The sequence below is a fragment of the Cervus canadensis genome, chromosome 10 (genome assembly GCF_019320065.1).
Source record: "Cervus canadensis isolate Bull #8, Minnesota chromosome 10, ASM1932006v1, whole genome shotgun sequence".
Classification (NCBI taxonomy): domain Eukaryota; kingdom Metazoa; phylum Chordata; class Mammalia; order Artiodactyla; family Cervidae; genus Cervus; species Cervus canadensis.
Window position 1 is genome coordinate 53,907,756 of NC_057395.1, and position 20,616 is coordinate 53,928,371.

The 20,616-nt window shown below is 53.1% G+C and overlaps 2 protein-coding genes across 6 annotated transcripts in view; both read right to left on the reverse strand.

The window, feature by feature from the left end:
- Positions 1 to 57: 57 nt before the first annotated feature.
- ADRM1 (ADRM1 26S proteasome ubiquitin receptor) lies at positions 58 to 5,856 on the reverse strand. 3 transcript variants are annotated; one of them, XM_043479136.1, is made up of 10 exons: positions 5,713 to 5,856; positions 4,780 to 4,993; positions 4,017 to 4,133; positions 2,547 to 2,670; positions 2,121 to 2,207; positions 1,490 to 1,571; positions 1,026 to 1,258; positions 724 to 881; positions 478 to 580; positions 58 to 289 (listed from the first exon to the last, which is right to left on the reverse strand). In XM_043479136.1, the coding sequence occupies exons 2-10, from the start codon at positions 4,990 to 4,992 to the stop codon at positions 183 to 185; spliced, it is 1,224 nt and encodes a 407-aa protein (XP_043335071.1). In that variant the 5' UTR covers position 4,993; positions 5,713 to 5,856; the 3' UTR covers positions 58 to 182. The 3 variants fall into 3 exon arrangements, with proteins under 3 accessions (XP_043335071.1, XP_043335070.1, XP_043335073.1); XM_043479135.1 differs by lacking the exon at positions 5,713 to 5,856 and adding an exon at positions 5,209 to 5,598; XM_043479138.1 differs by lacking the exons at positions 4,017 to 4,133; positions 5,713 to 5,856 and adding an exon at positions 5,209 to 5,603.
- Positions 5,857 to 13,751: 7,895 nt separating this feature from the next.
- OSBPL2 (oxysterol binding protein like 2) overlaps positions 13,752 to 20,616 on the reverse strand; it is a 35,779-nt gene continuing 28,914 nt past the window's right edge. For 2 of the 3 annotated variants that reach the window (XM_043479383.1, XM_043479382.1), the window contains exons 9-14: positions 20,125 to 20,214; positions 18,638 to 18,761; positions 17,251 to 17,379; positions 15,863 to 15,986; positions 15,204 to 15,294; positions 13,752 to 14,976 (exon numbers count right to left, since the gene is read on the reverse strand). In XM_043479383.1, coding sequence (XP_043335318.1) covers positions 14,874 to 14,976; positions 15,204 to 15,294; positions 15,863 to 15,986; positions 17,251 to 17,379; positions 18,638 to 18,761; positions 20,125 to 20,214 — 661 coding nt within the window. In that variant the 3' untranslated portion in view covers positions 13,752 to 14,873. The remainder of the gene's footprint in view (positions 14,977 to 15,203; positions 15,295 to 15,862; positions 15,987 to 17,250; positions 17,380 to 18,637; positions 18,762 to 20,124; positions 20,215 to 20,616) is intronic. The other variant, XM_043479384.1, reaches the window with a different exon arrangement.

The window sequence follows — 20,616 nt, forward strand, 5'->3', positions numbered from 1 at the left end:
AGGAGCTTCTTGCACCCAACTCCCGTCAGCCCACCCTGGCACGCAGACAATCCAGAGTTGGCAGATAAAAGAAAAGACTTTTACTGATTAGCACATTGGGGCAGAGGTGAGAGGGTGTGATCACAAACGCCACTACTGAGGCCAAATGACCTGGGGGTTCAGCCCTCGTGGCCACAGGCAACCTAATCCAGGCTCATGTCCTCTTCTTCGTCCTTCTTGTCCTTCCCGTCGCCCTCCTGCTGCTCAGGGCTGGCGCTGTTCTGCATGGCTTTGGCAAATGCTTCCACGTCTAAAACACATTAAAAAGCCTGACGTGACCTTTCCAGCCTCGGGCCCGGCACTGCTGACCGGGGGACGGGAGGTGAAAGCCAGATGGAGGCCAGGGTCATAGGACTAGGCATCCTCTGCACACGAGGGAAGCCTTTCTTTTCAACAAGGCCTCACCTGTGGCCGAGGGGTGGGGGCGCAGATACTTACCACCCTTGTTGGCGGCCTCCACAGCCTCCGCGGGCAGCCCAAACTGGCACATGAGGGGGCCCAGCTGCCCCGAGGCCAAGGCCGCACTGAACATGCCGAGGGCCTGTGGGAAGAGCCAGGCACCTGAGTCCATGAGGGAGCTGAAGGGGCCGCAGGAACCAAGACACTTGGTGCCAGGGGCCGTGCTGCAGGCAGCAGTGTCCCCGACACCAAGCTTCCCGCAGGACACCTGGGCCATGTGTCTACCTGCTGGAACTGGGGTGAGGTCAGCGTGTTCTGGATCTCCTCCGCGGTTTGCGGCAGGGACTCCCCTGATGGCAGGTACGGCAGCAGGCGCTCCTGGACATCCGCGTTGGCAAGGATGGGGGCCATGATCTCCGGTGTCAGCACGCTGGCCAGGTCAACTAGGGCACAGGCAGTGGCCGTCAGTGGCTGGAGGCCAGCCAGGATGCCCACACGGGAGGACAGTGATAGACTCAATTGTGGACCTTCCGGGCGTGGTGTGGTGAGGCGAGGCGAGAGAGGCAGGGGCAGAGGCTCCGAGTTACCTTGCTGGCCGCTTCCCGGCCCGGCCGGCACACTCATGGTGGCCAGGATGCTCTGCAGGTCGCTGAGCTGGATGGGCTGGGCGGGGCTGGCTGCTGTGCTGGCTCCGTCACCTGAGCTGGGTGCGGGGCTCGGGCTGGTCGCTGAGGCAGCTGCTGGAGCGGAAGGGGCTGGGGTGGCGCGAGTGGAGGAGGTGGTGGAGGACGGGGTGACCGCTGCTGACTGGCTCCGGGAGCTGGGGAGAGCGAGGGGACACTGGAGGGTTACATGCCCACAAAGGTACCACAACACATCCATCCAGCACCAGACGTCCTTGTGCTGCCAGATCTCTAGGAGAAGTCTGAACCATGAAATGGACAGACCCTCCCCAGGTGCCTACTCTGTGCTTCAGCATCTCGTATGTCCAGCCTCTGTGAAGGAGGCAACACCTGGTGACACCAGAGAGCCAGGGGTGAGGCTCACCTACCTGGACGAAGAGCTGCTTGCCGGAGGCCCTCCGCTCCCCAGTAAGCTGGCCAGGCCTGGCCCAGTCAGGGCCCCCAGGCCACCTGCAAGGAGCAAGGACACAGTTCAAAACTCACGCCTGGCCAGAGGCCCCCTCCCCCACCACAGAGCAGACCCACCCAGCACTACAGCCCAGGACAAGCAGAGGAAGGAGCAGAGAGGGCCTGTCTGTGGGGGCCCAGGGCCGGGACTCCTCAGGCGTGTTCTGGCAGCTTAACCCACTGAGTCTATCACTTCTCCATCCCATGACACTACCAATGCACCCAGACTCAAGGACACAGTCCAAATTCAGTACAAAGTAACAAGCGTTCCCCGACAGGCCAACCTGGGAGACCAGTGGGCCCAGGCAGGATCCCTGTCCCATGTTCTTAGTGCCTGCTCCTCAGCCAGCTGTGCTCCCCTTTAGTATGAAACTGTGTCCTCCCTGGGGGCCCTGGAAGGCCTTGCCCGCCTGGTGCCAGGTCAAACCCTAAGGCAAACCACGCCCCTGCCCAGAGAAGCCAGCACACAGACATGGCTCTGACAGAGCCAATTAGAAGCTGCAAGCTGCCCGACTCTGTTACTAAGAGGCTCCCAAGCCCTCAGCACGTTACCCAGTCCTCCGAGGCCGGCAGGTCCGATGAGCTGCATGAGCTGGCTGTGGCTCATGTTCCCCAGCAGGCTCTGCAGGCCACCCTCCCCTGCAGGACAGAAGGTGCTCAGATCGGGGCTGCGGCGGCCAGGGGCCTCCAGCTGGGTCTGCCCCCACCCCTCCACCGCCACCAGGGTCCTGGGGGCGGCCCCCATCTCAGCTGCCCCTGAGCTGTGCACTGAGTGTCTCCTGCCAGGAGCCAGCACAATAGGGCTCACAGACAGGTCACCAACTGAAGACAAGAGCAAGGACCAACTCCGGAACCGCCCCACGGGGCTCCTAACCTGGATCCTCCACCTCCGCTTAGCCACCGGCCCGCACCACCCAGGGTCCACGTCAGCGGAAACCGACTCCAACCTCACAGCACATCCGGGAAGGTGACCATTACCGCCCAGCGCAGACAGCTCGTGGCCTCCGCTCCCACTCGCCCCCAGGGCTCCGGGCATCGGCGGGTTGTTCAGATACTCGTTGACCTTCCGGCAGTGCTCCTCATCCTGGTCCGTCTTGGGCTCCTGTGGGGAGGACACAGCAACAGGCGCAGCTGAGCAGCCCACCCATCTTACAGATGGGGAGACTGATGCGCTAGGAGCACTTGGCATACAAGTAACCCGATCCTCCAGGATGAGGCTCTTTATGTGACTGTCTTAAACCACAAATCCCGGATGTCCCTGGTGGTCCAGTGGGTAGGACTTCAGTTTCCACTGCAGGGGGTGAGGGTTCAAGCCCTAGTCAGGGACCTAAGATCCCACATACCTCGGGGGCCAAAAAAAACAAAAAATAAAACAGGAGCAATATTGTAACAAATTCAATAAAGACTTTAAAAATGGTTGTCAAACTTTTTTTTTCATTAATTTTTTATTGAAGGATAATTGCTTTACAGAATTTTGCTGTTTCAAACTTCAAGTCTAAGTTTTTTTAAAAATAAAAAATAAAATAAAACCTCAAATCCTTCAACGCATGTAATGCTGTAAAATAACCCTGTAATTACACCACTGTCACCAACCAGCCCTGGCCTGCAGCCCTCCAGAGTTAGCTGGGTGCTGACGGTGAGCACTTGGGCATGCAGGGGGTCATCAGGCAGCATCACCCTGAGGGCACCCTCAGAACTTCGAGACAGAGCACCCATGACTGGTGCACTGCCACCCAGAGGCCCCCAGAGCACACCAAGGGGAAGACACAAGACAGGGTCACCACACAGGGTTCACCTGGCTTCCGGTCTGGGCTTCTCATGACCCTGGAGGGGACACTGGGAGACCAGCAAACCACAGGCAGAGATGGGACCCAGCCCAGAATCACTCCTGTCAGTGGCCCAGGGATTTCCAGCCTTGAAAGGACCCCCAAAGCCAAGCTACACACTCTGGACTCTGGCAGAGTCTGCTACAACATCCCCCTCCCTCACCCTACTCCCCACAAACAGTGACACTCTTGAATCCTTAGGTTCCATGGCAAGCAGGGTCAGCACCAGCTGATAAGTGAAAGCAAATTCTACCATGAGAACAGCTAATTCTGATAAGCTGGCACTTTTCAAAAATTGTGTTTGAAAATAAAATAACATAGGTCAATCAAACAACAATATTTTCTGGGTACCTACTATACGCTAGGCATTGAGCTTGGGTCTCCTACATTGCAGGCAGATTCTTTAGTGCCTGTGCTACCAGGCAAATCCATTATTTTATATACTGAATAGAATTAGAAAACAGACCTAATTCACGCCTTCATGGAATACGACTTGTATATGAAGGGGTTTTGGGGGGGGGGACTACAAAAAACCCACAGATACCCAAAGGCCCGATGAGCAAATTTCTAACCAAATTTTATGGCAAGATTTTAAGAGAAAAAGTAAACAAAACCTGCATACCTGCATCCAGAAGAAGAGTCGTTTGGACCCTGCCTTAAACTTGAGCACGTAGACCCTCCCGCTGGGGCACTGTGGCACGCGCTTGAACTCACAGTCATCGGGGAAGATGATCAGATCCTAAAGAGAGGCACTGCTGGGCCCCAGGACCTCCAGGAATACAGGCCAGGCCCGGGCCTGGGGTTGTGTGGTGGGCTGGGCAGAAGCCCCGGGACACAGAGACCAAGCCCCTCACCAGCAGGGTCTGTGCAGGGCAGACAAACGAGGGTCACAGGCACCCCAGGAAGGTCGTGAGGGCCAGGAGAGGGGCCTGGTACTGAACAGGGAAGGGGGGTTTCCGGCTCCTGGAGGACTTTTAATAGAGACGTTTTGGGAGCAACATTCCAAGATGAGTTAAAAAGTCAGCCCTGACCTGCTCCTGAACTTAACAAAAAAAACAATACTGTCTGAATAAAATGATCACTAAAGAAAGCTTTCTAGAGGGGCTGTGATCAAGGTCAGGATTTTTACACGATTTCTCCAATTTTAGGCACCTGATCTTCAGAGTTTTACACATGCACCGGGTGACAAGAGGAGATGGACATAATCGTTGAGACTAAAAAGCCCACAAGCAGATCCACGTACCCCACCAACACACTCCAAGCTGTCAACCAGTTGCTTCAAGCCCAGAGCGCGGTGTCCTGCTGTAAAGACACGCTGTCCTGACCACTGGGGGGCGGGGGGAGGGTAGGTGTCCTCAAAACAAGGTTCACTCCCAGGCACTTACATCCTCCACGTTCCCCGATGTCCTGTCTTTCCAGCAAAAGTGAATGAGGGAGTCATCCGTCTGCTGAATGTACACAAGCCCTTTCCGTTTATCTGGGGTGACGGTAGTTCCTTTTAATGACATTTTTCCGGCCCGAAACTCCACCAAATACTTGTTGGAGGACCCACGGGAGCCTGGCACCAGGCTTGGAAACAGAGCTCCTGAAGTCGTCATCCTAAAAGAAGCACCATCGCGCAGGCCCGGTCACGACCGCGGACACCCTAACGTCCTCCTCGAATGCTGCGCTCGAACAGCAGAAGGAAAGCGCCTCTCGGAGCCGGGCCAGGCCTCAGACGCCCGACACCTGCGGCCGAACTCATTCCGGGGTGGGCCGGCCCACGGGGCCAGGTTATCAGCTTCTGCTCCCGTTTCTCAAACCCCGAAATTTACCTGTGCATCTAAACCGCATGGCAGCTGGGGACCTTCGTCAACACCACGTTCCGTACATTTTAAATAATCTATTAACCTGCGGCTCCGAAAGATTTAAAACCTCGAGCTGGGCAGACAGGCCGCTAACACGCTGGATGGCAGGCCAGACTTCGGCCTAAACCTCGCTTCTACCGGACACACGGCCGGTAAACTGCAGCGCGGCCGGCTCGCTCCCCTCGGAGAGAAAACCCGAGCGAGCACCTGAGGAAACGCGAGTCCGGCGGCCGGCGAGGACTCCGCGCGAGTGAAGACCCGCTCCCAACCGCAGGCCCCAACCGCCCGGCGCTCTCGGCTGCGGGCGCCGCGGGCCCGGGGCGGCGGCCGGGGTGCCGGAGAGCCCCCGCCCGCGCTTGCCCCCGGCTTCTGCGGCCCCAGCCGACCCGGCGCCCGCCCGGGGACCGCCGACGTCGCAGGCCCCGCCCCCGACCACCCCCATAACCGTCCCCGCCCCCGACGACCCCGCACCTGGCCCGCGCCGAGACTCCGCCGAGAGGCGCCGTCCGGGTTCGCTCTTCCTCCTCAGCGCCTGCCGGGCCCCGCCGGAAGACCCCGCTCGCCCCGCCCCGCCCGCCGCTCTCGCCGCTGATTGGGCTACGTCAGGAGAGGGGCGGGCACTAGTCTGCGGGCGATTGGCGAGGGCCGCCGCCCGTCCCACCAGCAGACCCGCCCCCGCGCCGGCGGCTCTCTTCCGGAGGAAGCGCGGGCCGGCGGCCCGCGGGCCAGAGCGGCCCCTATTGTTGCTGTGTCATAGGGGCCCGGCGGCGGCCCCTGGCGGCAACACCGGGAACGGCGAAGCGGTCGCAGGCCGAGCGGCGGACCTTGGACCTGGGACCGAGAACGGGGCGGGGGGCACCTGCGGGGCGCGGGGCAGGGTGTCTCAGGTGTGCTGACCGTGCGGGACGCCAGGTTCCTAGACCCGGCGAAGTAGTCGCCGGCTTAGGGGAGGGGATGTCATAGGACGGCGGGGCCGTGCGGTGTCTTCGCGTCCCTGGAAGAAGGTGACTGCAGCCCTGGACTCAGGTGCGTGGACCCAGCGTCCTCCCGACGAGCTGTGGTCCCCTGGGGTGGCGCTGCCCTGCGCCTCGAGACCCTGTTGAGAACTACCCTCCATCCTCCCTGTGCCCTGGGAGTCCCCCAGCCCCCCACAACAGTGACGGCATGACTGTGCCCCCATCCTCCCCAGACCTCCTGTAATCGGCCGACAAGCCTGCTCCTTCATTCCGTGTCTGGTGTGTGATGTGTGCAGTCAGAACCGAATGAAATCAGCTGTCCTGCGCACACTGGACGAGGGGAACGGAAGCGCTGCCCTCCCATTGCCTTTACTCCCCTTCACTTACGCTTTGTAGTTTCTGCAGAGCAGCACACACACCTGGAGCCCATGCTGCAGGTGATGTGTGACTCCCCGCTCCAGAGGCAGGGCCATCCTGAACTGTGTGGCCACCTCCATGCCTGCTTGATTTATAAGGGAATCGGCTTCCCTTATAGCTCAGTTGGTAAAGAATCAGCCTGCAATGCAGGAAACCTCGGTTTGTTTCCTGGTGTCGGGAAGATCCACTGGAGAAGGAAAGGGCAACCCAGTCCAGTATTCTTGCCTAGAGAATCCCATGGACAGAGGAGCCTGGCAGGTTACAGTCAATGGGGTTGCAAGAGTAGGACATGACTTAGCTGGCCCCTACCACCATCACCACAGAGGAACCTGGCGGGCTACAGACCTCCATGGGTTCTCACAAGAGCTCGCCACCACTTAGCGACTAAACCACCACCACCATGAACACATAAAATCCATTTTTAAGCTTTTTTTTAAAAGGTATAAAAGTGAAAACTATTCTTTTATTCAGCATTGTTTTTAAGATGTATCCATGTTGACACATACAGCTCTAAACATAGTCTATCTTACTTCCTGTGTAACATTCTGATGGATAAAACACCACAAGTTCTGTACCCATTGCTTTGTGATCTAAAGAGTCTATTTTTTTTGTTTGTTTGTTTGGAAAAATAGAGCTGGTTTTCATTTTTAAATATTTATGTTGATAAATGTGTTTTTTTAATTAATATTTATTTTAAAATTTCTAATATGGTAAATATCCATAGATAAAACCCATGTATGCAGAAGCTCTATGGGGATCCTTGATAGTTTTTGAGAGTCTGAAGAGTTCCTGAGACCAAAGTGATGGGAACAGAGACCCGTGAAGAAATTCGGTGGCCTGTGACTGGGGTCATGATCCCCGCAGCAGTACCATCCTGCGCGCTCTGTGAAACCAGGCAAGAAGACAGTAAAAAAACAACCTGGCTTCCTTGAGAAGGGACCAGCAGGTGGGGGTCACTTTCCAAAGTCTTGAGAAGTTCAAAAGCTGCCAGCAGAGGCCACAGGGAAAGCAACTTTCTAGAACCTGAAGACCCTTCTGGGCAGTGACCTCGGTGGGGCCTCAAATGAGCATTTCCTTGTCCCAAACCAAGGGAGCTTGTGTCCTGGGAGACTAAAAAGAGAAAGCTTTATATACTTTCACTGGTTTCTGTGAAAAACCAGTAGGGAGATGAGCTACTGGTAGATGGCCATCATGGAGGCCAGTCCATGTGCCCCCCGCCCCAGTATGGACTCTGGGAACTGGGCCCCGCAGCAGAAAAAGCAAACCCAGTCCTTCTCCCTGAGCCTCGGCACCTCCCCCAGGCGAAAGGGAAGGGGTGCAGTGACTGTGGGCGCAGGGAGGGTCGACAAGGAAGCTGAGTGCCCAGACATCTCCTAAGGAGGGTGTACCGATGGCCTGACGTGCAGGAAAGGATGGTGGACAGCACTATTCATAAGGGAAATGCAAATTAAAACACATGGATTAGAATGGCTTAAAAAAGGAAAAGCGACAGTACTAAGTGCTGGGGAGTCTTTGGTGCTGGAAATACAAAATGGCCCAGCCACTTAAAAAAACCATTTGGCAGGTGGCTTTTGTTGTTGTTTTTTCTTTATTTAATTATAGATTTTCTTTTTTAGAGAAATTTTATGTCCACACCAAAACTGAACAGAAAGTACAGAGTTCCCACACACCCCATCCAACAGCCTTGCCACCACCCACATCCCCCACCAGAGCTGTGTGTTTGCTACAATCCATGCTCAAACACTGGAGAAGGAAATGGCAACCCATTCCAGTATTCTTGCCTGGAGAAGCCCATGGACAGAGGAGCCTGGAGGGCTACAATCCATAGGATCGCCAAGAGTCAGACATAACTGAAGCAAGTTAGCACATGCTTATATGTGGACACATCACGTCACCAAGAGTCCAGAGTTTACATCAGAGTTCACGCTACATCCACATGTTCAGACAAATGCTTAGCGACATGTGTCCATCTTCACAGCATCACACAGAGTGTGCTCACCGCCCTGAAAATCTGATGTCCTCTTCCTGTCCTTCCCTCCCTCTTGCTTAATCCCTAGCAACCACTGATTTTTTTTCCCCCAGTTTTTTATTATGGTAAAATGACACATAACAGAAAGTTTACCATCCTAATCTCTCTTTAAGTGTAGAGTTCAGTGGTAGTAAGTACATTCATAATGTTGTGCAGCTATCACCACCATCCATCTTCAACCTTCTCATTTGGGAAAACTGAAACTCCATCTCCATTAGACACTGACTCCCCATGGCCCTCTTCCCCCAACCCACCACCATTCTACTTTCTGTCAGCATGAATTTGACTGCTTTCGGCATCTATCAAATTGTACAGTACTTGTCTTTGTTGTGACTGGTTTTTTTCACTCAGCATAGTGTCCTCGGGTTTCATCCATGTTACAGCATGTGTCAGAATCCCCTTCCTAAGGCCGAGTAATCTTCTGCTCTAAGTATGTCTACACCACATTTTGCTTATGCGTTCATCAGTGCAGGGATGCTTGGGTTATTTCCACAACTCAGCTATTGTGAATAATGCTGTTGTGAACATGACTTCCCAGGTAAAGATCCTGGGAAAGATCTTGGTAAAGATCTTGGAAAGCTCATGGTAAAGATCCTGCTTCCCAATGCAGGAGACATAAGAGACCCTGGTTTGATCCCTGGGTCAGGAAGATCCCCTGAAGAAGGGAATGGCAACCCATTCCCATATTCTTGCCTGGGAAATCCCATGGACCGAGGAGCCTGGCAGGCTGCAGTCCATGCGGTCGCAAAGTGTTGGACACGACTAAAGTGACTAAGCACACACGAACGTGACTGAACAAATATCACTTCAAGGCCCTGCTTTCAGTTCTTTGGGGGTAAATACTCAGAATGGAATTGCTGGATTATATGGTAATTCTATTTATAAGTTTTTTGAGAAACCGCCATACTGTTTGCCACACTGGCTGTACCATTTTATTCCTACTAACAGTGCACAAATCTTCCTGTTTCTCAACATCCTTGCCCAAACTTGTTGTTTCTGGGTTGTTGGCCATCCTAATGGGTGTGGTATCTCACTGTAGCTTTGTTTTTCATTTCTCCAGTGATTAGTGATGTTGAACATGTTTTCACGTGCTTATTGGCCATCTGTTTATCTTCTTTGGAAAAATGTTTATTCAAGTCCTTGCCTATTTTTGAATCAGCTTTTTTTGTTGTTATTGAGTTTTAGGAGGTCTCTGTATATTCTAGATATTAATCTGTTATCAGATGTTTGATTTGCAAATATTTTCTCCCACTCTTTGGGTTGCCTTTTTACTCTGATGCTAGTGTCTGATGCACAAAATATGTTTAAATTTTCATGAAGTACAACTTGCTTATTTTTCTTCACTTGTTGCCTGTGCCTTTGGTGTTATATCCAAGAAATAATTGCCACATCCAAAGATGTGAGCTTTGTGTTCTATCTTTTCTTCTAAGAATTTATTGTTTAGGTTTCACATTTAGAGCTTTGATACATTCTAATTTTTGTAAATGGTGTGAGGTAAGGGTCAACTCCATTCTTTTGCATATGACTATCCAGTTTTCCCAGCACCATGTATTGAAAAGACAGTCCTTCCTCCCTTGAACCTTGCCATTAAACTATTTATGTTGATAGTGTTGATGGTTACAAGATGGCATGAATCTGTCAACTGTACACAAGGGTGATTGTCACTGTGTGTCAAGGTTTGAATTCCACTTCCTCCACTTACCTGCTCTGAAGCCTCAGGCAAGCCCATCTTCCTGCACCCCCTCTTCCTCCTCAGTGGGTGGGACTGGATGGTAATTTTGGGGATTAAGCACCCAGGACACCAGGCTCAGGCTCTGGCAGGCCTGGGTTCTCTGTGGTCCCCATTGTCAGACATGGTGGCCATGGTGGGGGCCCCACATCTATGTACCTGGGCATTCCCAGGGCATTAAAGTTGTATGAACAGTCTGTCCCTCTGCCCGGAGCTCTCGTGGCTACTGCATAGCTCACCCTTCTGGAAAGCACACAGCCAGCGGGCACCTAGAGCAGCGGTCGGGCACAGGGGCCGCCGAGTCAAGCTGGCTGACACCGTGTTCTGGGTGTTTCATTGCTTCTGGCAATGGGCTCCAGTCCCCGGGGAACCCAGACCCCTTCCTCCATCTTGTGTGCCCGAGCCCCCTCTTCACTGTAACAAGCAGTTTTCTGAAACAATCTGTTTGCTGGGCCAGTCCTACAGGACTACAGTCCAAACGTCTGTCGCCTGATCTCCAGGACACGTCCACAGCCAATTTGCAGTCCTTTCCAGAGAGGCCAGAGCAGCAGACAGTGAAGAAGTGTTCAGTCCAAAACAAATGTCAGCTGCCGCCCTTTGCTACAAGTCTCTACTCAAAACCAGGGTTTAACATCTATCTCCACTGACCTGTCCAGTCCTCCCCCAAATCTGCGAATGACTGATTCCATCTACGTGAACGAATACTGACAGTTACTACATATTATAAAATTATGACAATAAAGCCACTTCATTACATGTTTCTTGCCTGACCTTTTCCTGCTGCACGGATAGGATGAACTGTTCCTGCAGTGATGGAGGGAGGACCCTGTCTGTGTGTTGTCACCTTCTGCAGAGACCAGGGAGCCCTTCGCCATGCCTCTGGTCCAGGACAGCCAGTTCAGAGAGGGAGAGGAACAGGGCCTCCAGTCAAGGGCTGACTGTCCAGGAAACTTGTGCCAGGAGATTTTGAAATGGTGTCTTCACTTTGTGAAACCCTCATGCGAGAACACACAGGATAGTGAAGCCCAAAGGTGACGAGGATTGAGGGAAAGGCTGCCTGATGTCCTGCAGGCGGTTACAGGCCCTTCTGTCAAGAGACCCGATCTTCATGCCCACTTTGGATACAGGAAGGTCCTTCGGAAGATGAAACCAGGTCCTGCAGGAACTTTCTGTTGACTAGACTCTCCTGTGGCGTCGACAGCTCCCCACGGGGCACAAGGCTTCACTGAGCCGCCCCTCCCCTCCTGGCACAAGGGTCGACAGGATGCGAGGGCTATCCTCACTTCTGATTTTTGGAAGCTTGTTAGCATTGTAAATGGCAGCCCACTCCCGAATTCTTGTCTGGAGAACCCCAGGACAGAGGAGCCTGGTAGGCTCCTGCATCCATAGGGTCGCAGTGTCAGACAGGACTGAAGTGACTTAAGATTGTAAATGATGTCTTCTTGGTGGATGCTCGAGGCGAACTTGTTCTCATCCCAGGAGCAGGTGTCCTGAAAGAAAGCCACCTGCTGCAGCAACCTGAGGGGCTGCCTGGCTGGAAGATTCTGGGCCTTTCTCTCATCCTGTTCTGATTTCCTAGCCACGGGGCCTGACAAGGACCCAGCAGCAGATGGCGATGGCTTTGGCTGGACCCCTCCACACCCACTGCAACAGGTGAACAGCAGCATCAGCAAGGGCTGTCCGGACACCCAGAGGCCATCAGCGCTGGGCTGAGTGCTCCTCCCCAAGTGTTGAGCAGGAGGTTCCTTCCAGGAGCCCCAGCATCATCTCTGGGGACAAGCTCTGAAAGGGAGATGCTGCTAAGAACATGGTCAGAGCTGATCCTTGGGGCCCTGCTGGTGCCATTGCTAGCTCCGTTTACTTGGGGAGGCTGTGATGACACCTGGTCATGTGTGGCCAATGCCCTGCACAGACCTGTGAGCCTATGAAGGAGCAGAGGTCGGCCTGGCACCTTCGTTTTCCCCTCACAGAGCCACCACGCTGTGGGGTGGAGGGGCCTGGCCTTCACAGAAGCCTGCAGTGGCCAAACACAGCACTGCCTATGAGGGCTGGGCCTGCTTCTCTGATGCCTTCTTGTGACTGGAGGGCACACCTGGTGAGGAGCCTGCCAGTGCTGGGGCGGCCCTGACCCTTGACCCCACCAGGGAGAGCAGCACCCCACCTGGAGGGGACCAGCCTGTGTGGCTCAGGGACGCAGACGCTGCATTGGCCCCAGCCCTAGATGGCCTGTGAAGTCCAGCCAGCTCCAGTGTGCGTGCAGCAGGTCCATCGGCCACCATGCTGCCCGTGTGGCTGGCTCCCCAGTGGCTCTCAGAACCTTTCACTAAATCAACAGACACAGAACTGAACCTTCAGAGGCAGCAGAATCAAAGCCTGAAGGTCTTTGGGTGAAGTGGGTCCTACTTTTCATCCCACAAGGACATTCCAAGTTACAAGGTTGCTCTGAAAACCACCCAGACCCTCCATCCAAGCTACGATCACCCACTGGGGGCCCACCCTCCACACACAAGGCCATGCCCTCCACACACCGGTCATGGGGGGGGTCGTCTCTTAAAAGCAAATCCCACGGAAACACTCTTTTATTAAAGAGAGACCCCTGACGTCCCAGTGCATCACGGTGGCCAAGCTGAGGGGCAGCTCTGGTGCGTGTTGAAAACTTGTGCTGCCCGCGCTTTGGAGTCCCAGGCCATCCTGCCTGTTCTCCTTCCACTCGAATCGGGCTTGAAGGAAGCAGCAATGGGGACTACGCTGTGTGATCTGACCCTGGGGAGGACCCAGGGATGCAGATGAAAGTGTCGGTCACTCAGTCATGTCCAACTCTGTGCGACCCCACAGACTGTGTAGCCTGCCAGGCTCCTCTGTCCATGGGATTCTCCAGGCAAGTATACCGAAGTGGGTTGCCATTCTCTTCTCCAGAGGATCCTCCTGATCCAGGGACTGAACCTGGGTCTCCTACATTGCAGGCAGATTCTTTACCATCTGAGCCTGCAGGGAAGTCCCCAGAGATGCAAACCTTGCAGCAAATTACTGGAGTGGTAAGAAACAGGACAATCCGTGAAAGCTGCCAAACTGTCCTAAACACCATTGCTCTAAACGTGTCCTGGGTCCCCCAACCTCACATTCCCCAGAAAAGCAGTTTGTTTTAGTTACCGGCCCCCACCAGGGATACAGGGCTCCCGATGCCAATGACCAGGTGTGTCAGCACCTCCTCTCTGCAGAACTCTGAGACCACACATGCTTGGGGCCTCTGTGTGGTCTGGGGGCCTCTGCATGTTCCAGGGACCTGGCTTGGGTCCCACCAGGCAGATGCCCTGGAACTCGACCGTGGCATCACGCCTCCGGTTTCCAAAGCTACAGAATCAAGCCTTCAGAACAAGGGTTCACTTTTAAAAGTGTTTTAATTACAAATGTGGTTTTGAAGCCATGACACACAATGCCGACACCCTCTTGCTGAGAACCCACACTGTGTACAGCTGCATGTGTGTGCATGTATGCGCTTGTGCATGTGTGCACACGGCAGATTGTCTTCGATTCAAAGAGCTCTGCCACGGCCGGTGGTGTTGGCATCTCTACAGAAAGTAAACAGTCACAGGGTGTAGATGTGTGCGGAGGTGGACACGCACAGCGGTGAGGACACCCCCGAGGCGGGTCACACATGCATGACAGGAACACGAGTGCTGCAGGGACAGGTCGACTGTCGTGCGTGCGGGACTCACTCTGTGTGACGGCATGGCCTGCAGCGAGGGGGAGCCTCAGGGACCAGAGGGCTAGGAGCCATCTGAGAACTACTGGTCAGAGTTTCTGGCCACCCTCGTTGTCATGGTAATGCTTCATTTTGGACAGTGTAAAGTGGTGATTAATGCCTATCTTGCTCTTCAGCAAAGTATTATTCAAGTAGTTTGAACTTAAATATTTTCAAAGTAATCTTTACATTATCGAAGATTGATAAAAAATACAAACTCTGACAATTTTTCATTTCATTCAATCAGCTGCTTTGAAAACCTCCACTTCTGTGTTACTGTGATCTAAAAAGCAATTCCTGGCCTGTATAAGGCTCCTGGTGGGACTTTTCTCAAGATCCATCTTTTCCTGTTATTGGTTCAGATTTAAAATACTTTTAGAAACCCTTTGCCGCTGCATTACGAGGAGGAATATGGACCTTTCCCATTAATTCCTTTATTTACAACTTTTTGTAATGAAGAGGGTACTGTACTCTACGCCAGCCCAGCTCGTCCTGTCACATAAAGGGAACTGTAAAGACTGTTCCTTCTCAAACCTTAATGGAAACATGATGATCCCAAGGGAAGTTTTATGAAGAGGCTGCAACAGTAGTAAAATGTTTGGCAATCAAAAGTTAATTAGAATTAAATCCTCAACCAGGGATGGTGCAATCTCCATGAAGTCATGAGAAAAGCTGGTTTCTGCCGTGGCGGAAGCTCAGAGCAGCCGCTTGACGGAGTCCAGCCTCCGGGTCTCCGGGTCTGGGGGCCGGTCCGGCCTCTCAGTAGATGTCGGGGCAGCCTGAGAAATCCCGCTCGAAGTAGCCCCCCGCGTACAGCCAGTCTGGGGTCCCAGTGTACGGGTTACTGCCTCGGTGAAACCACCTGTGACACAGAGCGGGTGGTCAGGAGGCCGGTGGCCTTTTCTCCACTTAGGATCACGGCCCCTCCAGTTAGCGCCGTCACCTGACATGTCATCTCACGTGCAGCCCAGGCTGCAAGCTGCAGTCTCATGGGACACGGGGTAGCTTCGCTCAGCCCCTCCTCACTGCCCCCAGGTGGGTTGGTCTGTGCCTCCCCCGCCCCATCCCCGTGGCCGCCGGGTGCCTCACCGCGTCTGCCACTCAGCCTCCTCCCGGGCCCGCTCCCTCCGGGCCTCCCTCTGCTTCTCCTCCAGCCGCTCCTTCTCCTGGCTTGCCAGATCTAGGTGCAAGCACGGGGCAGGTCAGGGACCAGGGCGACGGGCAGAGGTGAGGCTGAGAAAGTGGATGAGGGACACCCCCACACCCCCCACCCAACCCCACCCAGGTGGGAAGCCACACACAGGGAACCATAGGCAGTAAGTGTGCGGGAAACCAGACCCAGACACAATCCCACAGCCAGGCCCAGGCCCCAGGGCAGCCAGCGCCCCACAGAGGGGCCGTGGGGTAGGACAGGCATGGGGGGGACCCTCCACACCAGAGACTTTCAAATAACAACTTCTGAAATGTAACCTTATTGTCTGTTGAACCTAGTAAGAAAATCGGGGACTTGTATAATATTTTGTATATATTCTCTTTCATTTCCTTTTTCTAGTAACTTAATCTTATTTTATTTATAAAAGAAGAGGCCTGCAGCAAACTAGTAGCTTTACAACTCTTCCCCACAGACGGTTTGAGAAGCACGTCGAGAAGATGTGACGTGTGTTCAGTTAATGGGGATGCGTTCCTTTCCCGCACCACCCACGTGGCCAGGGCTGGGTGCTCGGTCAGCCCCCCACACGAACACGCACCCATGTTGCCATTCTCCATGCCTCGGATGTCGGGGCGTAGCCGGCAGTCAGTGGGGGCCAGGATCTTCTCCATGCCTGTCTCCAGTTCGTTGAGACTCACTGTGAAGCTGGTGAAGTTGTACATCTGGAGGGTAGGCACAGAGTCGTTACTATAAACGATACTCTTTTCCGCACTTGCCTGGATCTCCTCGGGGGCTCATCTTCTCCACCCCCACAGGAGGCACCCAGACTCTCACTGTGACATCTGACCTACACGTCTATCTCCTCATGCCCCAGGGGTCCGAGAGGAATCTCTATCTCAACCCCTCCGCGGTGGGGTCTGCCGCCTCCTGACACCCAGACCTGGGGACTTGCCTCCCTCCGGCCCCTTCTGCTCTGGTCCCGAAGGCTATCTCCACAAGGGGCTGGAGGGGCCCCTGGTCCCTCAAATGACCCCATGGTTCCCCACGTCATGTACAGTAAGAGAGGAGATTGGACCCTGGCCGCTCCCCTGCCCGAATGTGGTCCTCTGGCCAATGGCCCGAGCTCCCTAGTCCTTGCTCCATGTACCCATGTCCCCAGGAGGCCCACCTCCAGCCCATCAGACCAATCACTCTGCTGTGTGGGGCTGGGGTCCTCGCCCATCTGTCCTCGGGCTCTACTCCAAGAGATCTGGACCCACCTACTCCAACCCAGTAAACGTTCACTGAACCAAAAAAACGGGTGTGACTTCTAGTTTTTACTGGTTTTGTGTGTGTGTGTGTGTGTGTGTGTGTGTCTGTGTGTGTATGATCTTTAAACAGAAGCTTTTTCTCTATTATTTTATAATTTGTATTCCACTGAAACTGCAGTAATGGCTGTGCTGAGATCATCTATTTATTGCTGAATGTTTGTTTCTTTTATTTTGCACAGGTTGTGGCTTTACTTAAAGGATGTGACAAAAAATTTTTTAAAAATCTATGGTACACTGTATATATAAATAATATAAAATTTATAATATATTAAAATGAATTTTACTATACATTTATCATATAATTATTTTTATATATTAAACATTACTGTATGTAATATAATCATTTTACCATAGGTAACAAAATTATAAGTGCAATTTTCCAATTTTATCATAGGTAACAAAATTACAAGTGCAACTTTCCAAAATAAATATCAAAAATGTATTTAAGGACTTAAATTGACAAGTCAAAAAAACAATCTCTTGAAACCAGTTTGGAAACCCTTGTGGTCAGACACAGCCGGCGTAGACACTGAGGGTTCGCAGTGTAACCGGGTCCTGAGGTGTGTGTGGATGCCTGAGCTGAGTGCTGACGGGTGGGGGTCATAGGGCTCGGAGGGCAGGGAGCCCCGGGGGTGACAGGATGGCGGGGGGCCTGGCTGGGGCCGGGCACACAGACCTGAGCGGAGTTGGGGGGCCGGGTATTGACTCTCCAGAGTAGCTTGCTGCCTGGAATGACCTGCACCGTTTCCTGAGACTCGGGCACAGTGTCCGCCACATCGCCATCAGCCTTCTCGGGGCCGTCGTCCTGAAAGACACAGCACCCACTGCCCCCGGAGCCCTGGCAGACCCTCCCAAGCCCCCGAGAGGGCAGCAGGCACCACACTCCTGGTAGGGGAGCCCATGTGGCCTCCTGAGCATGACTGGACCTCCTCAGGCAGCTGAGGGCGCCCCCAAGTGGTCCTCTCCCCACACGCTGCCCTTCTGCACACGTGGTGACTTCAGGTGTCTCAGCGTCTCTAGACTAAGCCCTAACTGGGGGTCACACCTCAATAGAAAAGTACAACTGCTACTTCCTTTTCAAAAGCAGTGAGACCTGGAGAAGAAGAGTGGCTTTCAGTTAGCTGTGAGGGAGATACTTAATTATAACGAGCACAGCCTGGCAGTCTTCCCCGCCTGCGGGTTACATGGTGTGGTGCCAGAAGCTAAGTGAAGACACACAGCAGCGGTTTGCACCCCCATGAAATGCTCCCTCCTTGTGACGTCACCCCGAGCGGCAACACAGCCAAGCAAATGCACTAAACATGTCAGTAAACAGATTTAACATCTGCTGTGTGGTCTTCAAATGGAACTTTACTTTTTTTTTTTAGTTTAAAGGAGTATTTTTTAGAAAAGATGTCTAATAGCACCTGTGAAATATTACAATATAAAAAACCAACAGGGATGTCCCAGGCAGTCCAGTGGCTAAGACTCTGAGCTTCCCCTATAGGGGGGACAGGTGTGACCCCTGATTAGGGAACTAAGTTCCCAGACGCCACATGCCTCGTGCCTTGGCCAAAAACAAAACAAGAAACACTAACAATCTCAGCAGAAGTTGAAGATTCTGTTAAACAGACATTGAACACCTCGGGTTTGGTACATTCTAATTTATCATCTAGAAAAACGTGAACCCTCTTTTGAACTACTGCCTCTAGTTTTAAACTCAAGAAGAACTATTTTTTTTTTTTTTTTAAAGAACTAGTCTTAAGATAATCAGTATTGGGTTTTATCACCTGGAACTCAGAACTAGAAACGCACTTGCTTGTATACTGGGTCTCAGCTAACAAGGTGCGGGGACAGGAGATGTATCAAGAAATATCCAGAAGGAAATGGAAGCACCCTCGATCCTGCTGATAGGGGGGTGGGCAGAGGCACCCCAGCACCCGGCCGCCCAGAAATCAGGTGGACAAGCACCTTCGCTCTGAGAGACAGATTCTGTAATCCATCTCCTCCAGCTGGATCACAAAGGCACTGCCTGGCCAGGCCCCCACACCCTCGCTGGGGACTCCCCCACGGCAGCCCCGTACCGGTTTCGTCTTCCGCAGGGAGTCCCCTCTTCTCTCCTGCTTCCTGAAGGACTCGTACGTGACAGGGTCTATGCCCCACAAGCACTCTGTCCACTTGCCATAGATCATGAAAAGCTTCTTTTTGCTGGAGGGAAAGGGAATTTTTAAAAGCAAGTAACAGTGATTAGCAACCATTCATCCAGACACGCAGCACCCTAACTTGACCCCAAATCAATCCTCATTGTCAAGTCTTTTTGTAAACCCCAGGATACTGCTGGTGCAAACATGCAGATGGAAAGTTCCATTTCAGTATCGCCACTCACAGCTTTTAGACTAACTCTTCACACTCCTTTGCCAAAGCAGGGAAGAGAAAACAAGGGTACGAGAACCTGAAGGGCTGCGGGAGGCAGCTGGGGTGAGAACAAGTGTGTAACATAACACCCTATGAGCCTGACTGTCATTTTTTAAATACACTACATCTTTAAGTACCACGTCTCCTGCAGCCCCTTCTCTACATGTTCTATAAACAACCCTCCCCACATTCAGCTGCCGCTGCCTCTTCAGCTCCATAACCTGGAGTCAGACCCCCATCACTTCCACCCACAGCCTCCAGAGAGGGCGCGCTGCCTGATTCCCAAGGAACGATGCACGCTGTGCCCTGTTCTCCTTTCCCGCATCTTCCTGGGTGAGCAGGGAGTTGACCATGTGCTCCTGGAAGGCCGTGCTGGCAGCCGAGGGCCATGCTGGGAGGGCACCTGTGCCTCAGAGGCTGGGCTTGGAGGGTGGCAGGCAGGGACACATGGCCGGTCCTCTCTGTCCAATTTGGGATGGAAAACCAGAAACTCGGAGCTGGGCTGGTGCAGGTGGGTGTCCACTGCTGCAGCCTGTGTCTGTAGGCCAGCTGACGGTGGTCTCTCTCTGGGCTGACTCTGCAGGGCTGGTCGATGCCAGTGCCCCGAACAGGACTGCTGTCCTGTGAAGCCGCACACCAAGTCCCAACAGATTTCAAGGGGCGAAGTGGTCAGAGTCCTAAGTCTAAAGGGATTTGAACAGGTGAACGTCTGACACCCAACAGAGTGGGATAGACTTTTACCCACTGCTTTACACTAGGAACTACTTCTACCTGAAAATGTACATATTTTAGGAGCTGAAAAGAGTCTTACGGCTGTTATGTGGTCCAAGTTACTTGATGGAAAAAAAGAGAGAGAGAAACTGAGACCCAACACAGTGTAACTAACCCAAAGCAGGGAAGAATCCCCCAAACTTGTTAAAATACTACTGGTCATTTCTCTGCTCACAGAAACTTGAACAAGTCCCAGATTTCCTGATAGGAACGAAAAAATCATGTGGGAAAGGATGCCCATAAACGAGTGTTTGGGTTTTGCCTGACAACCATACTGAGCCCAGCAGAGAGAGCGAAACATGAGGTCAGATTCTAAAACCATGACTTCTGCAGAAGACGCATGCACCAACTGGGCACCTGTGACCCGACCTGCGCAGGGATCTACCTTTTGTCTTGAATGTACCCCTCCACTTTGTGAAGTTCTTTCCCAAACAGTCCACATGGTTTAAAGTGAAGCACGCACTTATCTCCAGTCCTGCAGGGAAGACAAACACAGGCTTCTGTTGTGGATGGGAAATGTCCAGAAAAGGTGAATCGAGGGGGTAGCGAAAGAGAGAAGGAGAGACAGATGGAGGTAGAGATAGAGAGGGAGAAACCGAGAGTGAGGGGAAGATGGGGAGATAGCAGGGGAGAGAGGGGAGCAAGTGAGAGCTCGTACGAGGGGCTCCCCAGGGCGGGGCAGCATCAGGACTGCACGGACGCCCCAGGGACCTTTCGAGGGGACAGAAAGCTCCAAGTACTGCCTGGTGCTGATGGTTACACAATTCAGTAGATTTACTAAAAATCATTTACATGTCTACTTTAAATGGGTGGATTTTTATGACATGTAAATTATATCTTAAGAAAGCTGTTAAAAAACAAAGCAAACCAGCCATGA

Excerpts from the sequence above, each read along its gene's own strand:
- ADRM1 (XM_043479135.1), bottom strand. Across the intron at positions 1,259-1,489 it reads GCAAGCAGCTCTTCGTCCAG|CTCCCGGAGCCAGTCAGCAG; the intron begins GTAGGTGAGCCT and ends CGCTCTCCCCAG. Across the intron at positions 290-477 it reads GGAGGCCGCCAACAAGGGTG|ACGTGGAAGCATTTGCCAAA; the intron begins GTAAGTATCTGC and ends AATGTGTTTTAG.